General features: G+C 35.6%; 1 protein-coding gene across 5 annotated transcripts in view; it reads left to right on the forward strand.

The window, feature by feature from the left end:
* Positions 1-23,281, forward strand: part of KATNAL1 (katanin catalytic subunit A1 like 1) — an 88,915-nt gene that overhangs the window by 30,284 nt on the left and 35,350 nt on the right. For 4 of the 5 annotated variants that reach the window (XM_025875110.2, XM_025875107.2, XM_025875108.2 and 1 more), the window contains exons 4-6: positions 14,123-14,291; positions 22,187-22,314; positions 22,696-22,801. In XM_025875110.2, coding sequence (XP_025730895.1) covers positions 14,123-14,291; positions 22,187-22,314; positions 22,696-22,801 — 403 coding nt within the window. Of the gene's footprint in view, positions 1-8,834; positions 8,876-14,122; positions 14,292-22,186; positions 22,315-22,695; positions 22,802-23,281 lie in introns of those variants that run through there. The other variant, XM_025875112.2, reaches the window with a different exon arrangement.

The raw sequence follows: 23,281 nt of genomic DNA on the forward strand, positions 1-23,281 counted from the left end.
TCTTCCTCTCCTGCTATCTTCTTCTTTTTCTTTTTTCTTAAAATATGTTGCGGTTATTTGTTTCAGAAGTACAGATCTGTGATTCAACAGTCTTACACAATTCACAGCGCTCACTGTAGCACATATCTTCCCCAATGTCCATCACCCAGCCACCCCATCCCTCCCACCCCCGACCACTCCAGCAACCCTCAGTTTGTTCCTGAGAAGATAATGGTTTTTTAAATGTCCAGGTCTTGTGAAGTTGGTGATCATTTTCAGGGAGGGATGACACTAATTATTGGTCACTTACTATATGTTTTATAACCTCCCATATTTAAACCTCCAAGGATCCCATGAAATAGCTACTATTATTGTTTACCCGTATTACTACTGCTAACTTATTATTATGAACTCCATTTGCAGCTGAGGAAATTGAAGCTTATAGAGTTTGTTATTTTCCCAAAGTCATCTGAACAAGTAAGTGGCAGAACCAGGATTTGAACCCAGATCTTCTCAACTTATTTATGTCCACTTTACTGCATTACTTTCCTACACATATTCAGTGATATCTGTGGGTTTTAATGTATATCTGTATATCCTATACATACATAGATCTATCATCTACTTATTAAATTTTTATTAGAGGTTGTAAGAGAATAAAGCTGAAAATACTTAATGAAATAAGTATTGATATTTTAAATATAGTTAAATTTTTTTCTTTTGCTGAAATTTCTTTTGCTGAAATTACAGTGTGAATTAGTAGGAAAATAATAATTTACTTTGTATAAAATGTTTCTGGGATGCATTTGATGTATTCAGCATTAGCTACTAATTTAGGAACCCTGCTTGTGGGTCTGTCCTTTTCACTTAATGGACTTCTAACACAAAATTTCTCTATCTCTGTTTCTGCACACCAAGGTAATTTGTAGACTGTGGTCTCCAGCATGGTTTGCCACATTGTTTCAAGGTATACCTTATATGTCATGCCTCTGCTGAGTTTAATCAGGATCCTGTTTTAAATCACTAGCAGCTGCTTGGATTAATCAAAACAATCTTTGAAAATGAATTAGATTCATTGTCTTAAATGTGAGGAAATTGAGCTACAAATGTCTTATAATAGGAGATAGTGGCAATATTAGAACTAAACTCCAGAAAGAGGGAGCCTCCAGATCATTCTTAGTGTCCTAAGTTAAAGGGTATTTTGTATTAATTAAATTACTTATAATATTTTCCATGTAAGTTTATTAAGTGCATTCTCTTTATTTTTAAAATTTTATTTATTTGAGAGAGAGAGTATGAACGGTGGGGAGGGGCAGAGGGAGAGGAAGAAGCAGACTCCCTGCTGAGCAGGAAGCCCCATGTGGGATTTGATCCCAAGATCCTGGGATTCATGACCTTGGCTGAGGCAGACGCTTAACTGACTGAGCCACCCAGGTGCCCAAGTGAATTCTCTTTAAAGAGGCCATTTGAAAATGGTCTCTCCTGGTGAGATGTGAAGCAGTGGAATAGATTTTGTGCATTGGAGCAATATTTGATATAGCATATATTTAATAAACTCTTCTTTATTCAACTTAAAAAATAAATGTGTTAAGTCTTTTTAAGTTACAGCTTTTGGGACAGATGGCAGTAAGAATAGGATCCACAAGCCTGAAATTAATCATTTGGCTTATTCTGTATAGGTAAAATAGAATTCTAATAGGCCCTCTATTGTTTTATCTGGAACCAAGGAAAATGGCATAATGTGTTTCTCTGTACATAGAAACAGTAAGATTGTTTTTTATCCAATTTGTGCTATTCTGTAGGATTTCAGCAAAGAGGAAATTCTTATTGATTTGGTATTAAAATTGTTGCTTTGTTTCTTTGGGTACCAAAGTAGATTAAGTTACTGCTAGTATTTTAAGTCCCAATTTGCAGTGGAAAAAGATCAAGTAAGGCCAATGTCAAGTACTGATAAGAGAGTAGACTAACATCTCGTCCTTATAGACATTTCATCCAGGCTCTTGCTGTTATTCTCCTGGGATCAAGAGTCAGGAGAGCAAGTTTTCTGTGTGTGTTTTTGTTTTTAACAGTCCCACTGCTAATTGAGTGATCCTCCAAGTTCAGTCCCCGTCTCCTTGCCTCATTGTTCCCCCTGCAAAATGTGTATTATGATGAGATGGTTTTGTAAAATTGTTTTGAAGTCTTAGGAAGAAAAACACTGTATCATTGATATATCCAATATATATTTTATGAACATTCACCATATGCTAAGCATGATCTTTGGCCTTGTGGAAAGTGTAAAGGTAATAGACACCCCCACAGACCTTGGCCTCCAGAAACCAGTAAGAGAAAATAAGGCAGGCATCCTGGAAAGCTTGAGCTAGGGTGCTGGCACCTGTTATATGCCAAGTACTGTGTCGTGTATCCCAGTACTGTGCTGGGGATATGGTGGGATTCAGAAACAGACACATTCCTTGCCCTCTGAAGCATATGGTCTTGTAAAATGAGTGTGAGAGCCTTTAGTGAGGTAAAAGGATAGGATTTGGTGATTAATGAAATATAGAGAACTGAGAGAAAAATTGGAGCAGATGATTAAATTTCTAGATCAAGCTGTTTAATAGGAACTGGAAAGGAGAGAGATGAGGGTTAGTGTTAGTTATTTAGGAATTGTCAGCAAGTAAGGAATTTTAAGAAGGAAATTTTAATGTCATTCTTTATATGGTGGAATAGGTTATTTGTCTAATATGATTGGCAGGTTGGGATTATACTCATTTTTAAAAAACATTCTAGAGTCCTATTCTCTTCTAAAATTCTGTCTCTGGAGGATGGAGTGGCTTTATTTTTAGACTGTTGGTAGAATGCAGCTAGCAGTGTTGATTAACCACAGTAACTGACATTTATTGAGTTCCTAATTGTGAATCAGGTCCTGTGCTAACAAACTCTTTACATGCTTTATTTCTTAATTATCACAATCACCCTCTAAAATAGATACTATTACTATCATCTCTATTTTTTTAGAAGAAGTTAAGGTTTCATGGTTCTATTAAGCAACTTTATCTAATTCTGCATGTAGGTAAAGTAAGATAAGGATTTGAAAATTGTATTGGATTTAGCAACATGGAGCTCATTGGTGACTGTGATGAATAGTTTTCATGAAATGGTACTGAAAAATGGAGTGGGTTCAGAGAATGGGAAGAGAGGAATTGAAAACAATGAGTATATGTAATACTTTCACTGAGTCTTGCTGACAAGGGGAGCAGAGAAATTGAGTGGTAGTTGGGGAAGACACAGTCAAGATTTGTTGTTTTATTTATTTTTTTAAAGATTTTATTTATTTACTTATTTGACAGAGAGAGAGATACCGAGAGCAGGAACACAAGCAGGGGGAGTGGGAGAGGGAGAAGCAGGCTTCCCACAGAGCAGGGAACCTGATGTGGGGCTTGATCCCAGGACCCTGGGATCATGACCTGAGCCGAAGACAGACACTTAAAGACTGAGCGACCCAGGTGCCCAAGATTTGTTGTTTTAGAGAAGAGAGGACTGGCAGGCTGTTTGTAGGCTGGTGAGCATGCTGCAGGGGAGGGGGAAGCCGTTGATGCCAGGGATGGAGGGGACGACATCAGGGGCAATGTGCTGGAGTGGACAAAGGGAGATAGGGTCTAGTGTACAAGTGCAGCTGATTCAGAGTAACTGGAGGGAAGGCCGGTAGTTAATAGAGTATGGATGTAGAGAAGTGGGTAGATACAGAGGTGAGCATTTATGGAAGTTCTCTTCTGGTTATTTCAATGAGGGAAGAAAGGAAGCAAGATCATTTGAGAGTGAGGACAGAGGGAACAGATGTTTTCCCAGGGTCTGAGTTCTGATCAAAAGTATCCTAAGAGTGGGAAGTCATTTTATTTGGCTATTTTGTATTATTTTGATTCTTTTATTTTTAAGTTTTCCCTAGGGAGCATTTGTCTTATTTTGTAGAATGCAGTTACTCATTTGAAACCTTTATTTTGGAATTCTAGATATTTATTACAATAAGTGCCTAAAAACTTGGTATTTCTACCGTTTTTTTTTTATGTTACAGAAAAGACAACTGAAAGATAGAAATTTTAATTCATTAGAGATAAACTAAGGAATGGGAACAAGATAGTGGTAAGTCAGAATGAAATCTAACACATTACTTTTAAATTTGGGAAAAAATCTTTGCCTTGCTGCACTTGAGCTACTGTCAGTCCCTCTCGTTGCTCCTTTGGCAAACTGCCGTCATGTGTACTGTACCCGTATCACCTTTCACGGCCGTGCTTTCCAGAATAACTAGAAATCTTGGATCGCCATCATTGTGGTATTGGAACTGAATTCTTGAAGATTACTTCCTAATTTAATAATGGAATGCCTATTCTCAAGACTTACTATATTTAACTTTTGTAACATTTGATAATGTTTACCATCTTTCTTCATAGGAACTTTCTTCTTAGGGCTTCTATGACATTACAGTATTCCTTTTTTCTTCCTCTTTTTCTTTTTGGATTGTTGCCTCTTTCTCTTAATCGCTAACTCTTTCTCGCTAGTCCCCATCCCTCTGCTCTTTATATATTCAGTTCAGCTCAACATACCCAGCACCCACTTTGTACTAGGCACTATGGATGCAAAAGGGAAGGAGGAAGGAGGAAGATTCCTGCCCTCCAGGAGCTCAGATTCTAGGAAGGCTGTTTCCTTTGCCGGGAGCTTGATAATTAGCCAGACTTTGAGGGTTCATCCTAACTTTGTCACTTAGTGTCTGTGAGGACAAGCCATTCAGTCTTTCCCTCATTTTCCTTCTCTGTAAATTAGGGATCAATGCTACAGTTACCTTGTGGGTTTATTTTGAGAACTGTATGATTGAATACAAATAAAGTGTAAAGAACAGCCAGGCACATAGGATGTGCTCAAAAAATATTTGTAGTTTTCATCACCCATTCCCCTAGTCCTCAACCCAACCCTGCTAGGTATTTAGATGACTAATGTCCTCACCTTATTTAGGTCTTTGTTCAAATGTCACCTAGAAAGTCTTACCCTGACCACCTTATTTATAATACTTGTCCCCTTAGGGGGAGGGGCAAAATGGGGAAAGGGAAGTTGGAGGTACAGGCTTCCATTTATAAGAGTGAATAAGTCATGCAGATGAAATGTAAAGCATAGGGAATATAGTTAGTGGTATTGTAATAGCTTTGTACGGTGACAGGTGGAAGCTACACTTGTGAGCACAACATAATGTGTAGAGATGTTGAATCACTGTGTTGTACCCATGAAACTAATGTAATGTTATGTGTCAGCTGTACTCAGAAAATTAAAAAATAATTTACCCCCTCACTTGTCATCACTCTGTCCCCTTACTCTGCTTTATTTTTCTTCATAGTACTTACTGCTGCCTAATATTATAGTTTGTGTTTATTGTTTATCATCCTTACTACATTGGAAGCTTGGTAAGGTCAGAGCCTTTGACTTTTTTACTGCTGTACCCTCAACACCAAGAATAGTGCTCAGCACAGTGTAGGCATTCAATAAATATTTGTTGAATGAGTGAGTGAGTGAATAAAATACTTATTTAGATTTATTCATGTGTTTACTAATTGTTTTGTTCACCATTCCTTGCATTTCACTCCTTCTAGATTCCATTTCTTCTTTGAAGTATATCCTTTAGTAGTTCTTACACGCGTCTCTCTTAGTGGTAAACCCTCAATTTTTGCCCCAAAATATCATTATTTTCCTGTCACTTTGAAATGATAGTTTTAGTATAGAACACCAGATTGGCAGTTATTTTTTCTCTGTGTTTTGAAGATGACATTAGTAATAGTATTATTTTTGTCTTTTGGCTTATATCATCAGTCTAACTGTAGATAGATATCTTTTCTCTCCCGTTGTTTTCCTGATTTTGTTTTTGTCTTTGGTATTAAACAGTTTTGTGATGACTTATCTAAGTGTGAATTTATTTTTACTTATACTACTTAAGACTTGTGTTTCTTTTGTTTCAAATTCTTCATGCTTTTAAAAACCACCTTAAACATTCATTTTATATTCTATAACTGAAGTTATTGGGAGTTTTATCCTTTTTTTTTTTTTTTAACTTCTGATGGCTCTTGTTTGTGGTAAAGTTAAGAATGTCTCTTCAAGGTTTTAGTCATTCTAAGGTCTCTTAGAGGGACGTAACTCCCGAGAGGGTCTGTGTTTGCTTCAGCCAGGTGCCCTGGGATGTCACCTGCCCAGGACCACTTTTCGGTAAGTTTCTTTGCCTCAGGTAGTATAAAACTGAACCTCAGATCACATTACAGCAGGACCTTGGTTACCATTTCCAGGGAAGACATTGGCCTCACCCCACAAATAATGGAACATAGGCCCACATAAACAGATGTACTTGTTTCTTCCACATATGTTTTCGATTCAGCCCTTTCACTGAGGACGCAGTCCCTCGATGGGGCTGGCTGTATGTGTTAGTCTCAGTTCCAACTTCTCTGATTGGTGGGACCCTGTCTCCGGTCTTCTTGTGTGGTCATTGAATTTCACACCGTTAGGTGTGTGAGGCCTGGAAACCCTAAAGGACTGCCATGCCATCAGCTTTCTTTTATTTTTTGGCCATTAGATATTTCTCTTACCCTCTGGTAAGCTCACCTGTGTATATAGAAGGGTATTTGTTACATTTTATCCAGAATTCCTACATTTTTTTTTAATATTTCTATTATCGTAAGTTCTTGAAGGTCTTATCCTATAGTTTGTTGGCTTTGAGGACTCTTGTTTCTAGTTTAGTGAGGAACTCCTCAGCAAGGCTTTAGTTGTAGGATTTATGTGTGGACAGAAAGGGATGTTCAGTATAATTCTTAAAATATGGATGTGTTTTTAGCTAAATTTTAAGCTTCTTGGATGCAGAGGCTATCTCATTTGTTTTTTGTGTCTGTGCGTTTTCAGATTAAGAATAATCTTAGAACTTGACTATACGCTAGACAAAGAACTATGAGATATCTAAAGTTCAGCTGGTATTATTTTAATATTTGTAGAAGTTGTGTAGCCCTTATACCCTGTAAGAATGCCATTGTCCATTCTAGTTTTAAGGTCTTTAGAGTTAGGCAGAAAATGGAATATTTTAAGGTTTTCAAGTTTAAAAGTCTTTAGAGTTACATGGAAAACACAAGGCTTGTCTATCTTTAGATAAAGAAGAGCAAGTTACAATCCAGTAATTAACCTTCCTGAGAGTGGTGGAATTCAACCATTAGACTAATGAGTTAGTCATGTTATCATCCCCTCTCCCCCCACCTTTGAAGTGATAGAATGACTGGCATAGCAGCTTTAAATAAGGATTTAGTGTGTTCCATCAAAATTGCTGACAAAAATTTTGTTACTATTCCAGCTGTCAGGTTGTGGATAATTATCAAAATGTTAAGAAGGCAACCCCCATGATACTAAATAGGATTGTATAATATTTGGTGTGAGAATGTCTATAGCTTCAGATCTCATATCAGCTGAAATTTCTGGTTAAATGTTACCTTGGTTAACTTGGATGATAATTGTCTTCTGTAGTGGCTAAGCATCTTTCAACTCCAGGAAGATTTAGAATTAAGAATAAAAATGTCTAAGAGAATCAAAGCTGCAGTAATAATATTTTTCTGTTAAGGGCTATGTGCCTATTTGTTATGGCTAGTGAGGATGATAAGCATGCAATTCCAACTTAAAATGTATTATGGAATAATGGAGATCTGTGTTTTTTTTACATAATTTATGTTAAGTACTTTTGGGGAACATTAGGAGAAGTTTAAGCTTATATTATTTATAAGTCTAATTTACTAGGCTTTTAAAAATATTTATATGTAGGGCGCCTGGGTGGCTCAGTCGGTTGAGCGACTGCCTTCGGCTCGGGTCGTGATCCTGGAGTCCCCGGATCGAGTCCCGCATCAGACTCCCTGCTCAGCGGGGAGTCTGCTTCTCCCTCTGACCCTCTCCCCTCTCGTGCTCTCTATCTCTATCTCATTCTCTCTCTCAAATAAATAAATAAAATCTTTAAAAAAAATATTTATATGTAAATTATTATGCTTTATTGAGTAAGACAGTTGAACGAAGAAGGAAATAAAATATATTACATCTATAAATGTAGGTAAAAAATTTTGGTGGTATTTAATTAACCAGGTATCAAATGGGACCAAACATTATGTAAAAGCATCTTAAAAATGACTTCTAAAATCTGCCACTTTTGTATACGGGAAAAGATTTATAAGCTGAATCTATAAGCTTTAAGGAATAACTGAATTTTTGCATTTTTTAACTTTAATAAGTTGAATATTTTATTTTTTTTTTAATTTTTTTTGTTATGTTAATCACCATATATTACATCATTAGTTTTTGATGCAGTGTTCCATGATTCATTGTTTGTTCATAACACCCAGTGCACCATGCAAAACGTGCCCTCCTCAATACCCATCACCAGGCTAACCCATCCCCCCACCCCCCTACCCTCTAGAACCCTCAGTTTTTCAGAGTCTAATAAGTTGAATATTTTAAATATCAAAGTGAGCTTCTGAAGAGTACAAAAATTACCCTTGCGGATACAAAACAACTCCTATCAGTATGACCTATAGTATTCAGTGTGTTTCTGGATGTGATTGATTTGTTTGTTAGGTAGTAGGGAAGATTTAATGTGGCCTTTCATATTATGTAGCATATGTCTTGTATTCATTAAGATTTCAGAAAAATTGTATTCATTAAGATTCATTAAGGTATTTATTGAAAAACTTAATATTTTGAACAGACTCCTGAATATATCATCATAAAATATTTGTTTTTAATCTGATAGCAAACAACTAAAATTTCTAAAGTTCTTTTTTGGAACTAGAACTTATCATGAAAGGTTAACTTGTGAAGTCACTTGATTTATGAAGAAGATGTCACTGCAATTCAGTAGGGAAAGGTGGGTCTTGTCACTAAATGCTTCTGGGTTAACTTAATGTTTATGGGGGGGAATCTTACCCCTCCTAACTCATACTCTATAGAAAAATTAACTTGAAATAGATCATTACTTAAAATATAAAAGGTAGTAAGAAAACACTTCCAGAAGAAAACATGGAAGGATATTATGATGATCTTGGGATAGCAAAGATTTATTAAACTGGACACTAAAGTATTAAAGACAAAAGATTGATAAATCAGAATTCTAAAACTATGAACTTCTCTTCATCAGGGGATACACCATTAAGAGAGTGAAAAGGCAAGCCATATACTAGGAGAAGATATTTGCAATGCATATATCTGACAAAAGACTTGTATCTAGAATATATAAAGAGTGACAGTCAATAAGAAAAAGTCAGACAACTGATTGAAAAAAAAAAGTGTACTAAGGACTGGAATAAGTTACTCTGCAAAAGACCATGTTTATGTGTCCAGTAAGTGTATTGTTGAAAAGGTGCCCAATATCCATAGTCATTCAGGAAAGGCAAAGTAAAGCCACAATGAGATACCATTACACCCCACCAGAATGGCTAGGATGGAGCAACTGGTACTCGCATACATTGTGGATGCAAGTGTAGAATGGCATCACCACTTTGGAAAATTGTTTGGCTCTATTTACTAAAGCTAATCTTACATATGCACCCTGTGATCCAGCAATTCTATTCCTGGGTACATACTCCAAAGAAATGAATGCTTGTGTTTACCATGAACACAATCCCCATATTCATAGAAGCTTTAATAATACTCTCCAATGGAAAATAGCTCAAGTGCTCATGAACAGTAGAATAGATAAATTGTAGTTATATTTACACAATAGAATACTACACAACATTGAAGAAAGATAAACTCAATGCTACTTGCAGGAACATGGATGAATTTCACAGGTAATGTTGAAAGAAAGAAACCAAGTACAAAGTATGTACTGTAGGATTACATTTTTCTGAAACTGAGATAGGCAATACTAATCTATGATAATAAGGTCAGAATAGTGCTGACCTCACTGGCTGACACTGGCTAAGAGGAACCATGAAAAAGCTTTCTGGGATGGTGGGAAATGTTCTATTGTCTTCATCTACAGGTTGTTATATGGTATTAAAATTTATTGAGTTGTGTAATATATGTACATTTTACTGAACATAAGTTATATCAATGAAAAATAGATTTACAAATTTTATGAAGTATTATCATCTCCACCTACAGAGGGAGAACGTGAGGCTTATAGATATTAAGTGATAGGCTTATATAATCAGTAATTGGTGGACCTGGGAGTAAAAAGGCACCCAGGTTTTCGGATTCTAGGTCTAATGCTGACTTCAGATCACCATGCTGTTTTTCTGTGAAGGTAGGAATAGTGTTTGCAGTGTTTTTATGTCAATATAACATCCAGCACATTTCCTATACTTATTAGGTAAATAATAACTTTACTGATTTGAAAAAATAGCAGTCAGGTATTTGATGAGAGTGGACATTAAAATTCTTAATCTTTAATGTTTGATTTCAAATCATAGGTCCTCTCATTTCTGTTTAAGCTTTGTTTTTTGCCTCCTGATTTCTTAACAAACAATTTATCTTGGACTCAGAAGTCTCATATATTTAACTCCAAGTTCTTATAGCAAAAGTATCATTATGAACTAATTGGAACTTATGTTTCTTATCTTTTTATTAGATAGGGAAAGAGATGTTTCATTGTTTATTTCTGGAGTTATAGGTAATAGATTAATATAATAGCAAAATAAGATGATTTTGCTTTCTTTTCCAGAAGTTAACTTTAAGCAATCTGGCTTATGTTCTTGGGCATATCTAGGACTTGTTCTAAATTACTTATTCTTATACCAGAATTCTAACAATGTATGAACAAAAAAACTAGAGTAATCATTAAACAGAATGCTAGAAGAAATAGAGCTCAATAGATAGGAATCTTAAGAAGTAGCCTGTATAACAATTGGAGAAAATTGTGTTAGTATCTTAGACCCTGTTTCTTAATATGGTGTGGAATGAAGGACCTCTTTGAAAGAGGTCTTTTTCCCTTTGACTTCTGGAACCACAGAAGAGTGGTGCTATAATACAGACATAAGACAGTTTTCTCTCTGTTGCCTGATGTTTTATGGAGATTTGCCAGGCAGTAATCTAGTAGGTCAACTAAGGATGTGAACTCTGAGCCCACGTCACTAGGACATGTGTATTTCTGGAACATGCCAGAAACTTTGTAGCAACTCTATCATTTCACTTTTTAGGTGCTCAAATCTTTTACTTAGTGGTGTTGTAGTACAATCACATTTAAAGTTTTATTAACTACTGAGTAGATAATGTGAATAATTAAAATTTATGTAAGGTATAAGGAGTCACAATACAGTAGTTTCTATGTACCCACCAAAGAGTTTAAGATAAAGAACTGTACTATTACCTTTGAACACCCCCTATGAGCTCCTCTGCATTCTGTCATCCTCCCCTTTCAGAGTAAGACACTGTCCTGAACTTGGGATTTATTTTTCCCTTGCTTCTCTTTACTTTTAGTACATATATTTGTGTCTCCAAACAGTATCCTATGTTGCTTACTATATGTGTCCTTTGAACTTAACTTTTTCCCTCAACATAAGGGTCCTGAGATTCATCTATCGTTGTTGCATGTAGTTATAATTCATGTTCACATGTATATTGTAACCATTATGTGAATATATAATAATTTATGTATCTGTTCTGATACTGGACATTGGGTTGTTTTCAGGTGTTTGCTATTACAAGCAGTGCTGATAAGAACATTTACATATAATATTGATAGTTAATATGGCTTAGAAAGAAGAAATCCTGGATTTTGGAGGAGATTAGGCTTATTTGCATATGATAGAAAAAGGCCTATTTCTTCCCATTCCTAGAGGGAAATAGAGGAGAACTGAGCACAGTGTAGACCACCCAGTCTTTGGTCTGCACATCTACCGGCAGTTCTCTACATTTGGAATACTGGGAGCTAGTACAGTGTCGTCTTCTCTTTGACGATCAGGGCAGAGGTTGATGATGCTTTGTAACCCTACTGACGTCTCTCTTTCAAAAGAGTCCAGTAAAAGAAGCCTTGAGACTTATTTTTTACCCAGCTTGGAAGCTGTCACTGAGTCCTTAAATTGAAGCATGACATTGTGCAGTGACGCGCTAATGGACGAAGTACAGAGCAGAATCAAGGATGTCCTTTGGGAAGCTGACAGAGTCTGTTACAAATGTAATGTCAACCTGCAGTGAGATGGAACTGAAGACTCACAGACACAGGCACACTTTCTGGGAGATATGTGACTTGCCACCAGGCACATCTGGCTTCCCGAGCGGTTTCATTCAGACCATTTATGAGCCTATCAGAATATTGAGTGGCAGGACAAGGTCAGCAGCCGCAAGCACTTGGAATGCAGCCTGTGTAAGAGCTTTGAAATAATTCTTCTCCCAGCACAGCTTTCCTGAGCCGAATGCGTGTGCAAAATGGACTACAGCAGGACTCCAAGGCAACTGTTAAATAGCAAGCCAAGGTGGGGAAAGCACAAGCTGAGAAGGCAGAAGTGTTGGGATTCTCTACCATTCAGCCCTAAACAGTGAGGCCTAGCGGGGCAAGCCCAGCAGCTGATGAGCAGCCTGGCATGCAGCTGGAAGGGACGGGCTTGCTGTTAGGGAGCAAAAAGCTTCAGACCGGCTGTGTGTCTAAAAAGCAGACCCACAAACAATGACGGACTATTTGAATAGCTGGTGCAGCTGCTAACAGAAGGGCAAACTTGACGCGTGTTCTCTGTGGAGGAGATTGTTGCTCTCATTTTTATTGTCTTTGGCCCCTTACCCGTGGGTCTGATTCAGGAAAGACATTTATGCATGCACAAATATATAAAAATAAAAGTAAATTTCTGCTCTACTACTTTCCACTCCATCAAAATAGAACAAAAGTTCAGTCAAAAAATAGTGGTTGCAATGAAATAGTAGGAATAGAGCATGTAACATTTTTAGTTTTTTTTTTTTAAATCAGCCTCATCACATGTTTATTTTATTGGCAGATACGTAAGAGACTAATCATGCACTAGAACTAATACGACAATAATATCTTTATATTTGAAAATGCCTTGTAGCCATTGTACTATACGCTATTTTCTGTGATTTCCTTTTTTGTGATTTCTTTCACAAGATTGCTTATTCATCTTTCTCCTCCCAGGGCCTAGCAAACTAGTGGCCATATACCTCCTAATAGGTGGTCAATAAATACTTGTTTAGCTGGACTGAACTCCGAGGATTCCGATGTTAGCATGTTATAACCTAATAGACAGATCTCCAGTTTTCACCAGCTTCACTTATCCTTAGCAGTTTCATGTAGTGGTCTAATTCCAACAGTCTGATGATGCTCTATTAGACCTGCAGTATGTCAACAGTCTTCCACCTTTGTTGCCTCGAGTTTGCATCCTTCCTGGCTTTTCATCTTATTTTCCTGTTTTGCTGGATTCCGAGTTATATACTTGTCTAGCTAACATCCTTCACCATACATAGTCATTGACGTTCTTAATTCACATGTGGGAGCCTATGTAATTTGAATGATCCTGTGATTACTTTTGACACTGTCAAAGCATGAATAACATTTTCACACATAAATTAATTTGTATATAAAAAGATTTCATTGTTTAGCTTAGCCCTACTGCTTATAATTTGATGACTGAAATGTTGGATTTTCCAGTAAGGAAGCAGAGAAAATAATTTTGATTGTCAATAAATTAATAACTATGCAAATAGACATATTTTAAATCCTCTCCTTTCAGCTTTTAATGCTTTTGTAAAAATTGAAGTGTAATTGACACTTAATATTAGTTTCATATGCTTTGGTTTTTTTTTTTTAAGTTACTTAGTCTTGGCTTAGGACAGTAATGAATAAAGTAATTGGCTTTCCATTACACTATTATTAGATGGAAATAGTCTGTATTGCCCTCTATTGGTGATTATTTTTGACAAAATAATTGCTGTTACACATATTTATCTGTGTTTAAAAATTGTGTCAACTGGTAGGTTTTACAGAAAAGCACTTTTTTTTTTTCCTTAAGAAAAACACTTTTAGAAACTGACCTAATAGTTGTAGTCGTGAATTGGCAAAAGGGAACAACTGAGATTTGGGGCTTCTTGACTGAATAGTTTTATTGACTAAAGTAGTTTGAAATACTTTTGCCTTTGCTTAATTTTCATTTTAATTTTTTCTTGTCAGAGCTCCACCTCAGATAAGGCGTCCCAATCGAGAAGTAAGACCTCTGAGGAAAGACATGCCAGGAATAGGAGGCCGGGGACCTGTAGGCCGAGCACATCCCATATCCAAGAGTGAAAAACCCTCTACAAGTAGAGACAAGGATTATAGAGCAAGAGGAAGAGATGATAAGGCAAGACTCTCTTTGTAACTAATGCCCTTGAAGCCCATGACTTTTGGTGCATATTATATATATATCTTTTGGCTTTTCAGGGTACCCCGGTTTTGACATGGAAGAGATTAAAAAACAGTCTGATTCTAAAACCTAAGCAGTCTTTGCATTTTGAAGGCCATTCAGCGATGCTAATAACCTCAGAAATATATTTAAAAAAACATACACACAGATCTTTAGTAAAATGTATCTTGGAAGAAATATTCAAAATAAAGTTTAAAACTTAAAATATATTTTAACAAGTATTCTAAATTAAAATGAGCAATAAATGAAAACCGTTGTAGGGGAAAGACTTATTAGAAGGATGTAGATTTTTTTCTCTTAATTAGAGAATTTTCCTTGGTTGGGGTTCACTTTGTACATTTCCTTTATCTGGGAAACTGATGGGTGAATGAACATGGTCCTAGGTGGAAATTCTGTCCTGCCCTTAAAATGGACTTCAGATAATCTTACAGAGGAGGGGGCAGGCCAGGGTGATCCGACCCATCTCTTAGCCTTAATTTTAGGGAAAGGACACAATTCGATTTTTAGTGATACCATTTCCCATTTCCATTGTGACATCATACATGAATGATGATTATTATTGAATTGCCACCAAGAAGTTTTAAATTTTCCTAGCTAGGGGTTCAGGATATGTCCTCATGTTGATGCCATGACATTTATAATGAAAATATAATTTATCACTAATAGCAAGTTGTTATCCTTCAAAATTAGATGCTGTGTTTGCATATTTTTACCATGTATAATTTCAGCCAGTAGATCAGGACTCTGCACAGGCCACCTTCCCAGGCCTTGTGCATATTTAATCTGTGGTAGAATAAAACTGGTGTTTTATGAGTATTTCTATTCATGAGATAGATTCAAAGATAGATTCTACTTGTTTTTTGTAATTTGTCAGAGCTGTTATACCATAAAACAGTGATTCCTTCTCTGATACTTGTTGGGATTCGTGAGGGGGCACTAATTAATGAATGAATTAATCATTCCTGCTGGTGAAATTGAACTGGTTTTCTGCCATTATCAAAAGCCTCCTGAATGGATACTTAAAAATCTCTGTCTTATGTGTCATCTGTTTCCTCCCTTGTTCTTCATTTTTGTCAGCTAACCTTGGTTTGCATTTTAGAGCATAAAGTAGGGGCTGAAGTTCAACCCTCACTCTGCTAGTAGCTTTTAGGTAAACTTCTAGAACCAGGTGGCGAACTTTTAGTCTTTACCTTAATTTTACATAACACAAGAGAATAATCTTGGTCATGGTTTATTGGATGCTTCCCTGCTAGGCACCATTCAGAGTGATTAGACAGTAATTCAGGAAACAATCCCATGAAGTAGGTAGTCATCTTATAAATGAAGAAACTGAGGTAGAGATCTGAAGTACCTAACCCAAGTTCAGAGAGTAAGAAATGGGGCTTGGAATGGAATTTGTGAAGTCACAGATCTTTTTCCTCTTTATTTTAGGATTTTCTCATATTATGTAGTTATCCCTACCAAACTAGATTAAAATATGGATTGGATTTGAAAGGAGTCCCAGAACAATTAAATAAATGTTGATTTTTAAATGTGATTCGTAAGCAAAGAACAAAGCAATGAGGCAGCATTTGTTGAATGTCAGATTTTTCTGGAGATTGCAAATTGTCTCTTAAAAAGTTCCAAATAATTTTCTAAATCTTATTCTTTCATTGACATGTAAGTACTCAAATGTCACTGGAAACTAAGCCCTTTATTTAAAAAAAAAAAGACAAAACCCTACAGTTGTTTGAAGATCAAAGATGTTTTCTGAGTCACTCTGGACACAAAAGGGACTACAATTTAGAAAAACAAACTCATGCAAAGTTTATTAGAATCTGAAAAGTGTACTTGGTTCAGTTATTATTATTGTAAGCACTGAAATGCCCATTAGAATACTAGTGTCCTTAAAATTTACTGAAGGCTGTGATAGGGTTTGAGGGAGTTTAGGTGAAACTGACAGAATGCTAATTTGAAAATGAGTACCTTGTATTGGAAGGCTCCTCGGAGATATTGTAGTCCCCAGTGTTGTTTTTAAAATTAGTTTTGTGTATTGCAACCAGCTTAAAAAAAAAGAGAACAGACTCAGACACTGTTATTTTGAGAAAAAAATATTTAGTTATATGAATATATATAAAAACTTAATCATATAATTATATATTAGTATATAGTAGCTTATGATCTCAAATGAATTTATTATTTTGTGTCATGGTCAAAAGTTTGAAAGCTGCTGCTGTACTCCAACCACTTAACTTTATACATGTAAAAAAAAAAAGTAAGGACAAAAGAAATTACATATCTCGCCCAAGATTCTTACTGTCTTTGGATTTTTTAGTTTAGTGTTGCCCAAACTGTGTTATGGGGCAACTAATAATAATAGCAGGAGCAATTGTTACTCGTCCTTGAGTACACTTAACCTTACTAGCCCCTTTTTGAAGTTTTATATATATATTGGCTTATTTAATTTCTATAAATTTCTGTGACCTCAGCATTGTTTTCCCTGTTCTACATATGAAGAAATTGAGGCACCGGAGTCACACCTACAAGTAGGTGGGGGAACTAGGAGTTGAATTCTTTAACACTTGAGCTTTTTTTTTTTTTTAAAGATTTTATTTATTTATTTGATAGAGACATAGAGAGAGAGGGAACACAAGCAGGGGGAGTGGGAGAGGGAGAAGCAGGCTCCCCGCTGAGCAGGGAGCCTGATGTGGGGCTCAATCCCAGGACCCTGGGACCGTGACCTGAGCTGAAGGCAGGCGCTTAATGACTGAGCCACCCAGGCGCCCCTAACACCTGAGCTTTTAATCAGTATGCTATATAGCCTCTTATTTGAGAATGTTTAGCATCTTATTTTAATGTATCATGAACACCTGTTTCTTGTAAGAGTTCCAGTTCATTTTCTGGGAGTGATTAAATCTTCTTTTCCTCTTTTTTTTTTTTTTTTTTAAACTGTTGACGGGCTTCAAGTTGGGTCCAAGCTTAAAAATACTGTTTTTCAATAAGTAACAATCACTTTGTATAGTGATCTGTTGTTCAGCCCTTATAGTTTTTCTCTCCCTGAAGTCCACAGAGTCATCATAAAGCAGGTTCGTTACCTTGTTTACTTAACACACCATTATTATGTGCGTACTTTGTGTTTGTCATACTTGCAGGTACTGGGAATAGAGACTTTAATAAAATGTGACTCCTGGCCTCACGTTGATTATTTTCTTATTGATGAGAGGGAGTGAGATGAATCAATTAACCTTGACAGCTATATTTTTCAGTCTTATTTGAATGTACCTGAGAAAATTTGATGTATTACTATTTAACTATTTAAGCCTAGAGTCAGTATAGAAATACACATAGAAATAACAAATGCATTTTTTAATTGAAAAAGGATGGTCTAAAATTAAATATTAAGTAGCAGAGGAACTGTTTTTGTACTATAACCAAAAATAAAGTTAATTCATAAAACTCTGATTTCTCAAGTATTTTTAAAACTATGACTTTATGGTTAATTAACTCTTAGCGAAATGAGCAGTGCTTCCATTATGATCTCATGATTAAAGCTATATATATATATATATATGTTTTTAAATAGAATTCAGATTGAAGTATGGTAAATTATGTTAGTAGAATTGATTTAAAGTTATTAAACTTAAAGGAATTAATTTCATTGAATTACATGTAACAAATGGCCCTTTCTGAATACTTTCCTTCTCATCACCGAGTAAGTCTAGGGATGTCTGATGTGGAGAGATGTTGTAAACTGGATTGAGAACTGTTGATAAGTGATTATACAAATGAACAATGACTTCAGAAAAACTTTTCTTTTTCTTGTGAAGAAACGGATCCTGTCATATGGGGTACTATTTGGTGAACGATGATCATCTAACTAGCAGTGTATTGGTAAATGTTCAATAACTAGTTTTCTGAAAAAAGTGTGTATATACACATTCACACGTTTGTTATAAATCTGACTGCTATAAAGGATGTCATAATTTACAAATAAATATATAGTGCTCTTTATTATAAATTCTGTAGAGCAAATGGACTCTCACAGAATGCCTTTGCTGACTTTTGCTCAGCTCTTATATCTATAGCCAACCTATGGTTGCAGTTAACAAATGAATAAAGATGTAGTTCTGACACGAATGCTGGTTGGTATTTTTTTTTTTCATTAATGAGTCAGATGAAAGTAAAACAATAGAAATGCATGTTGGTAGTTCACTCATTCATCAGTTATTTGAGCAACTTTCATGAAGCAGTTAATAGTTTTCAAATACTGGAAAAATATTTCTTTAATTTTTGTACTATTTACAATGTAACAACTACAGAAATGGCATACTTTTAAGTCTCCTCAGCATTATTAACATCTTCCCCATTATTTTCTTAAGTCTAGACCATTACCAAAGCAATAAATCAAGCCCTGATTTGTAGCATCAGCTGATTTCTGTGATATAAATACTTCTATGACCCATTTCAAGCTACCAACATGATGTTGCTTGGCTCAGAGTTGGGATGAGCTTGGACATCCCTATGAGTGCGGGCCAGTGGTTTTTTTTTATTACTAATTAGTAATTCTGATGTTGGGTAGCTCACAGCCTAATAAGAGCAATGATCCCTTTGGTAGATAGAACTCATTGTTAGAAAATTGTTTTGCTGATCTGCAATTTATATCTTTTCTTACTTTCTATTGGTCCTGGTTCTTTTGGAATAATATAGAGGAAATACAGGTAAATGGGTCAGTTGGTCATGTGGCTCCATTAGTGTTTTCTTCTTTAGCTTAAATGTCTCTAGTGTCCCTGATCCTCCTCTAGATGATGTGGTTTTTGAATCTTTCATTGCCCTGGATAATTCTTCTTTGGGTGCAATTCACTTGTCACTTGAAATGCAAGACCCAGAGCTAGTAACTATCTTTCACTTAATCTGCCAATGTGAGAAGACATGCAATAAAATGTAAAAACCATCATTTGTGCTTTAGGCCAATGTGTGTCATTAAATGACTTTATATAATATTGGGTTAGTCACTAATTTTAGCCTCATTTTTTTCCACATAGAATGATTAGCCAGTACGAATGAAAGATCATTATCAAACCTTTCCTTGATAAGGGTAGTTTAGATGTTAGTAAAAAGATGCTAAAATACTTGCTTTAATGAGGAAAAAGGTCTGTCAGACTTCATGCTAAATATCAAATTCTTGCTAATGTTGACCTTTGTCAATTAATGTGAAAATCTAAGCAAAGATTTCTAAGATCATTTCAGTGTTATTGCAGCTATTATTATTATTATTATTAAAAACTGTTCAGGTGGTATCTTGGGTGAGGTTATCTTTATTGCTTGAAATAAAGTCTCTTTTAAGTGTTACAGTTAATCTAGCTCATTAACTGAAACCACAGTTACTTATATTTGATATCCCTATTCCAGTTTATGGGAGTATTTGTTATGAAGGATAATGGTCACCCATTTTGTTGATTTCCCAATGTCACCAAATTAATTATTTATTTTTAGTTTATCTAAACTTGTTTTTTAATAACCTCACCATTTTGACTTGGAAGAGTTCCTAGAATCTTTTTTGGAGTACTTAAGTTGTATCCAAATCTCATCTCTACCTTTGATAAATTTTGGATTCTAGGGCAAGTCATTTTACTGGCTTACACCCACATTTTCTCTTCTGTGAATTGAAAGGCTTGACCTTGAGTACTATAACACAGGCTTTTCTTTCTCTGCTTCTATTTCTCCCTCTACCCCATCTGTTTTCCACTCAGTAGGCAGAAGGGTCATTTAAAAATATAAATCAGATCCTGTCATTCTCCTATTTAACACATTTCAAAAATTTCCCGATGCATTTAGAGTAAAATCCAAACTCCTCCCTGTAGCCTGTAGGGGCCTAGGTGAGCTGGCCTCTGCCTGTCTCTCCAACCTGTTTTATTGGTTCAGTACTTCTTAGCCACACAGACCACTTAGTTTTTTTCATAGCATTTCACAGTTTGATTATGTGTGTTTTTGTTTTGTTCACTTGTTACTTGTTTCCCCTACTAGATTAGATGCTCAGTGAGGGCAGATAGTGTATTTTCATTCACTGATAAAACCTAATGCACGATGAAATGTATTAGACAGATACTCACATGGTTATTCTTAAATCCTCCGATTCTTACTACTTTGAGATAATTGTACAGCTTTTTCTTTCCCTTGGCAGTGTTTATCATGTCTTCCCTACCACTTGGGCATTCATATTAAAATGGATGTCTACTTATATTTTTTAATAATAATTTTTTGGTAAGTCTAAATTACAGTGCCATATCATGGCATATTAAGTCCCAGATATATTGGTTTCTGTTGCATTCTTTAGTTGATTTATTTCTAGAAGAGTTTTTAAAACGATTACAGAGAATTTCCAGTGATTTGTTTGAATGTGACTTTGTAGCCTTGTCCTCCCTGTATTATAAAGTGTGATTCTAGGCTGAGCTTATTTTAAATTTGTAGATATTATGTTTGTTGTGGTAAGTATGCCAGAAATGTACTCTTTTTGATAGTGTCACTATTGGTATCTATCGTCTGAAATACAAGGATCTTTCTGAAAATTTAGCTTAATATTGTCACTGTGCTACCCAGAAACAGTAAATTATTCATTTTTTGGGTCAAGTCACCAAGACTGCTGTTTGGTCATTTACCTAGTGGCTTAATGAACTCAAGCATTTGACCAAGGGGAGCCATTTAGTCCCCTGTCAGCACTTATGATCAAGCCTATGGTTAATCTCAGATGAAGTGTGGTAGGAGAGGTTCATTCTGTTCTGTCTTCAGATTTAAGCTTAGGAAATTCATGCATTTTTTTGACCACTTTCCCTTTCATTTTTGTATTAGACAGTAACTGTGGGGCAGAAGCTCTAGGGAGGTATTTGGCTCTGTCTCCTGAAGTAGTTCCAGTGGTTGAACTATCTCTAGCAACTGAGCACATTTCATTTAAAGCTCTTCCATGCTGAGTACATCTTAGCAGAACCCCATAGAAACCAGAGGATGTAATTCTTTTTTTAAGTCCCCATATTGTTAAATAAAGAATTTGGGGTAAAGTATACTGCTTTAGTGGTCTTAATAATACTATTTAAAAAGGTCCTTTTACCATTATCATTACAGTGACTTTGTGATGTGGTCCGAGGACTTTACTGGGAAGAAACCCTGAATCCTGGGAGGTGCTTGGAGTAACAGGAAAAAGGCTTTGTAAGATGCAGTTCAGAGTCCCAAGGCTTTCCTCATCTGCAGCCTCTTTCTTGGCTTTGGAGGATTCATAGTTTGTAAAGCTCTTCAGCTTTAAGCTGACTTAGTTAGGCATGAGGTGGTCTGATGTTGTGCAAAGGGTATAGGTTTGAGGAGTCCGGGAGAGCTGCATAAAAATCTCTACTCTGACATTTAATAATTATGAACTTGATTAGGGTACTTCATCTGAGTCCCGGAAACAATACCTACCTTATTGTGAGTATTAAATGAGATAATGTATGTGAGATTTATTGTCATGTAGTAGGTTCTCAGTAAATTAGTGTTGTTTCTTCCTCTGCATTAATATTCTGTATATTCTTTGGTGGTGGTGGGAATTCCCTGCATCCACAAATTCAGAAGTATCTAGCAAGGATCATTTTTGTCTTACTTGAAACTGTACCCCCAAGGATGTAAATGTGAAGAAGTGTGTAATAAAGTGGGCCAATTCATCTGTTTCTGATGAAATAAACAGGGGAGGATGGCATTTGGGTAATCAGAAAACTCTATCTTAAAATAATGAAAAATTACTTAAAATGATTACATTATAATATTTTGAAAGCTCAGTGATGTTAAAGTTATCTTGTTATGGACCAGTACTTTTTTATACCTGTCTACAGGGAAGGAAGAATATGCAAGATGGGACAAGTGATGGTGAAATTCCTAAATTTGATGGTGCCGGGTATGATAAGGATCTAGTGGAAGCGCTTGAGAGAGACATTGTATCCAGGAATCCTAGCATTCATTGGTAAGTCTTTTAAGTTCTTGAATTAAAGCAGCAGAGAAAACAAGTTATTGGTTGGCCTTGTGTGAATCTTTTCTTATTATCTATGACTATGATTTCATCATAATAAACGCATGTGTAAAATTGACAGGACAGTTCTTCTTTCAAAAATCTAACCAAGACATTTTACATGTTAACTTGATGTTGACATAAATGACAAAGGTTGTTAAGTGAATAACATATCCTAATTAATAACTGCAGTATGTTTTCACTGATCATTTTATACAGTATTAATTAAAATAGTGTTCTTAATATAATTTCATAAATAATAAAAAATTAAAAAAATTAGTATTGACCATATCTGGTATCCGTGAATAAACATGAAACTTTGCTGCTCTTGCAAAGGGATGACATAGCAGATCTGGAAGAAGCTAAGAAGTTGCTAAGGGAAGCTGTTGTCCTTCCAATGTGGATGCCTGACTTTTTCAAAGGGATTAGAAGGCCATGGAAGGTGAGCATTTATTAAAATAAAATAGGTATAAAAATGATGCTTACGTGATCATGAATGACAGCATTGTGGGTTTTTTTATGTGTTTGTTAACCAAGTTAGTAAAGATTGGAGGAGGTTTTTATACATCCTAAATACCTGGATTTGAATTTGTAGTTGGGATGTGTTGTCTCTCAGAGGAACAGAGTGTTGAAACTACAGTCTTTAGTTAAGTCACTCCCCTCAGGTTTACCAGGTTAGGGATTAGCTTTAAGAATTTTCTACATGTCTGTTTCTGTAAATAAGTTAAGAAAGAAATTAAATAGTAGATAGTCTTATAGAATAAGTATTTGATCAAATAAATACCTTTCCAAAAGTTGGCATATTTCTCACTAATTAATTGCTTTGATCACTTCATTTAGGCTTGATATTATTCTCAGACATGCCTTCCACTTTAGAGTAAAAAGCCTGCTTAGGACTAGTTCCTAAATCCATTGTTTTTAT

Source organism: Callorhinus ursinus, unplaced genomic scaffold (genome assembly GCF_003265705.2).
Source record: "Callorhinus ursinus isolate GAN/ISIS: 27379988/994484 unplaced genomic scaffold, GSC_fseal_2.0 scaffold7, whole genome shotgun sequence".
Classification (NCBI taxonomy): domain Eukaryota; kingdom Metazoa; phylum Chordata; class Mammalia; order Carnivora; family Otariidae; genus Callorhinus; species Callorhinus ursinus.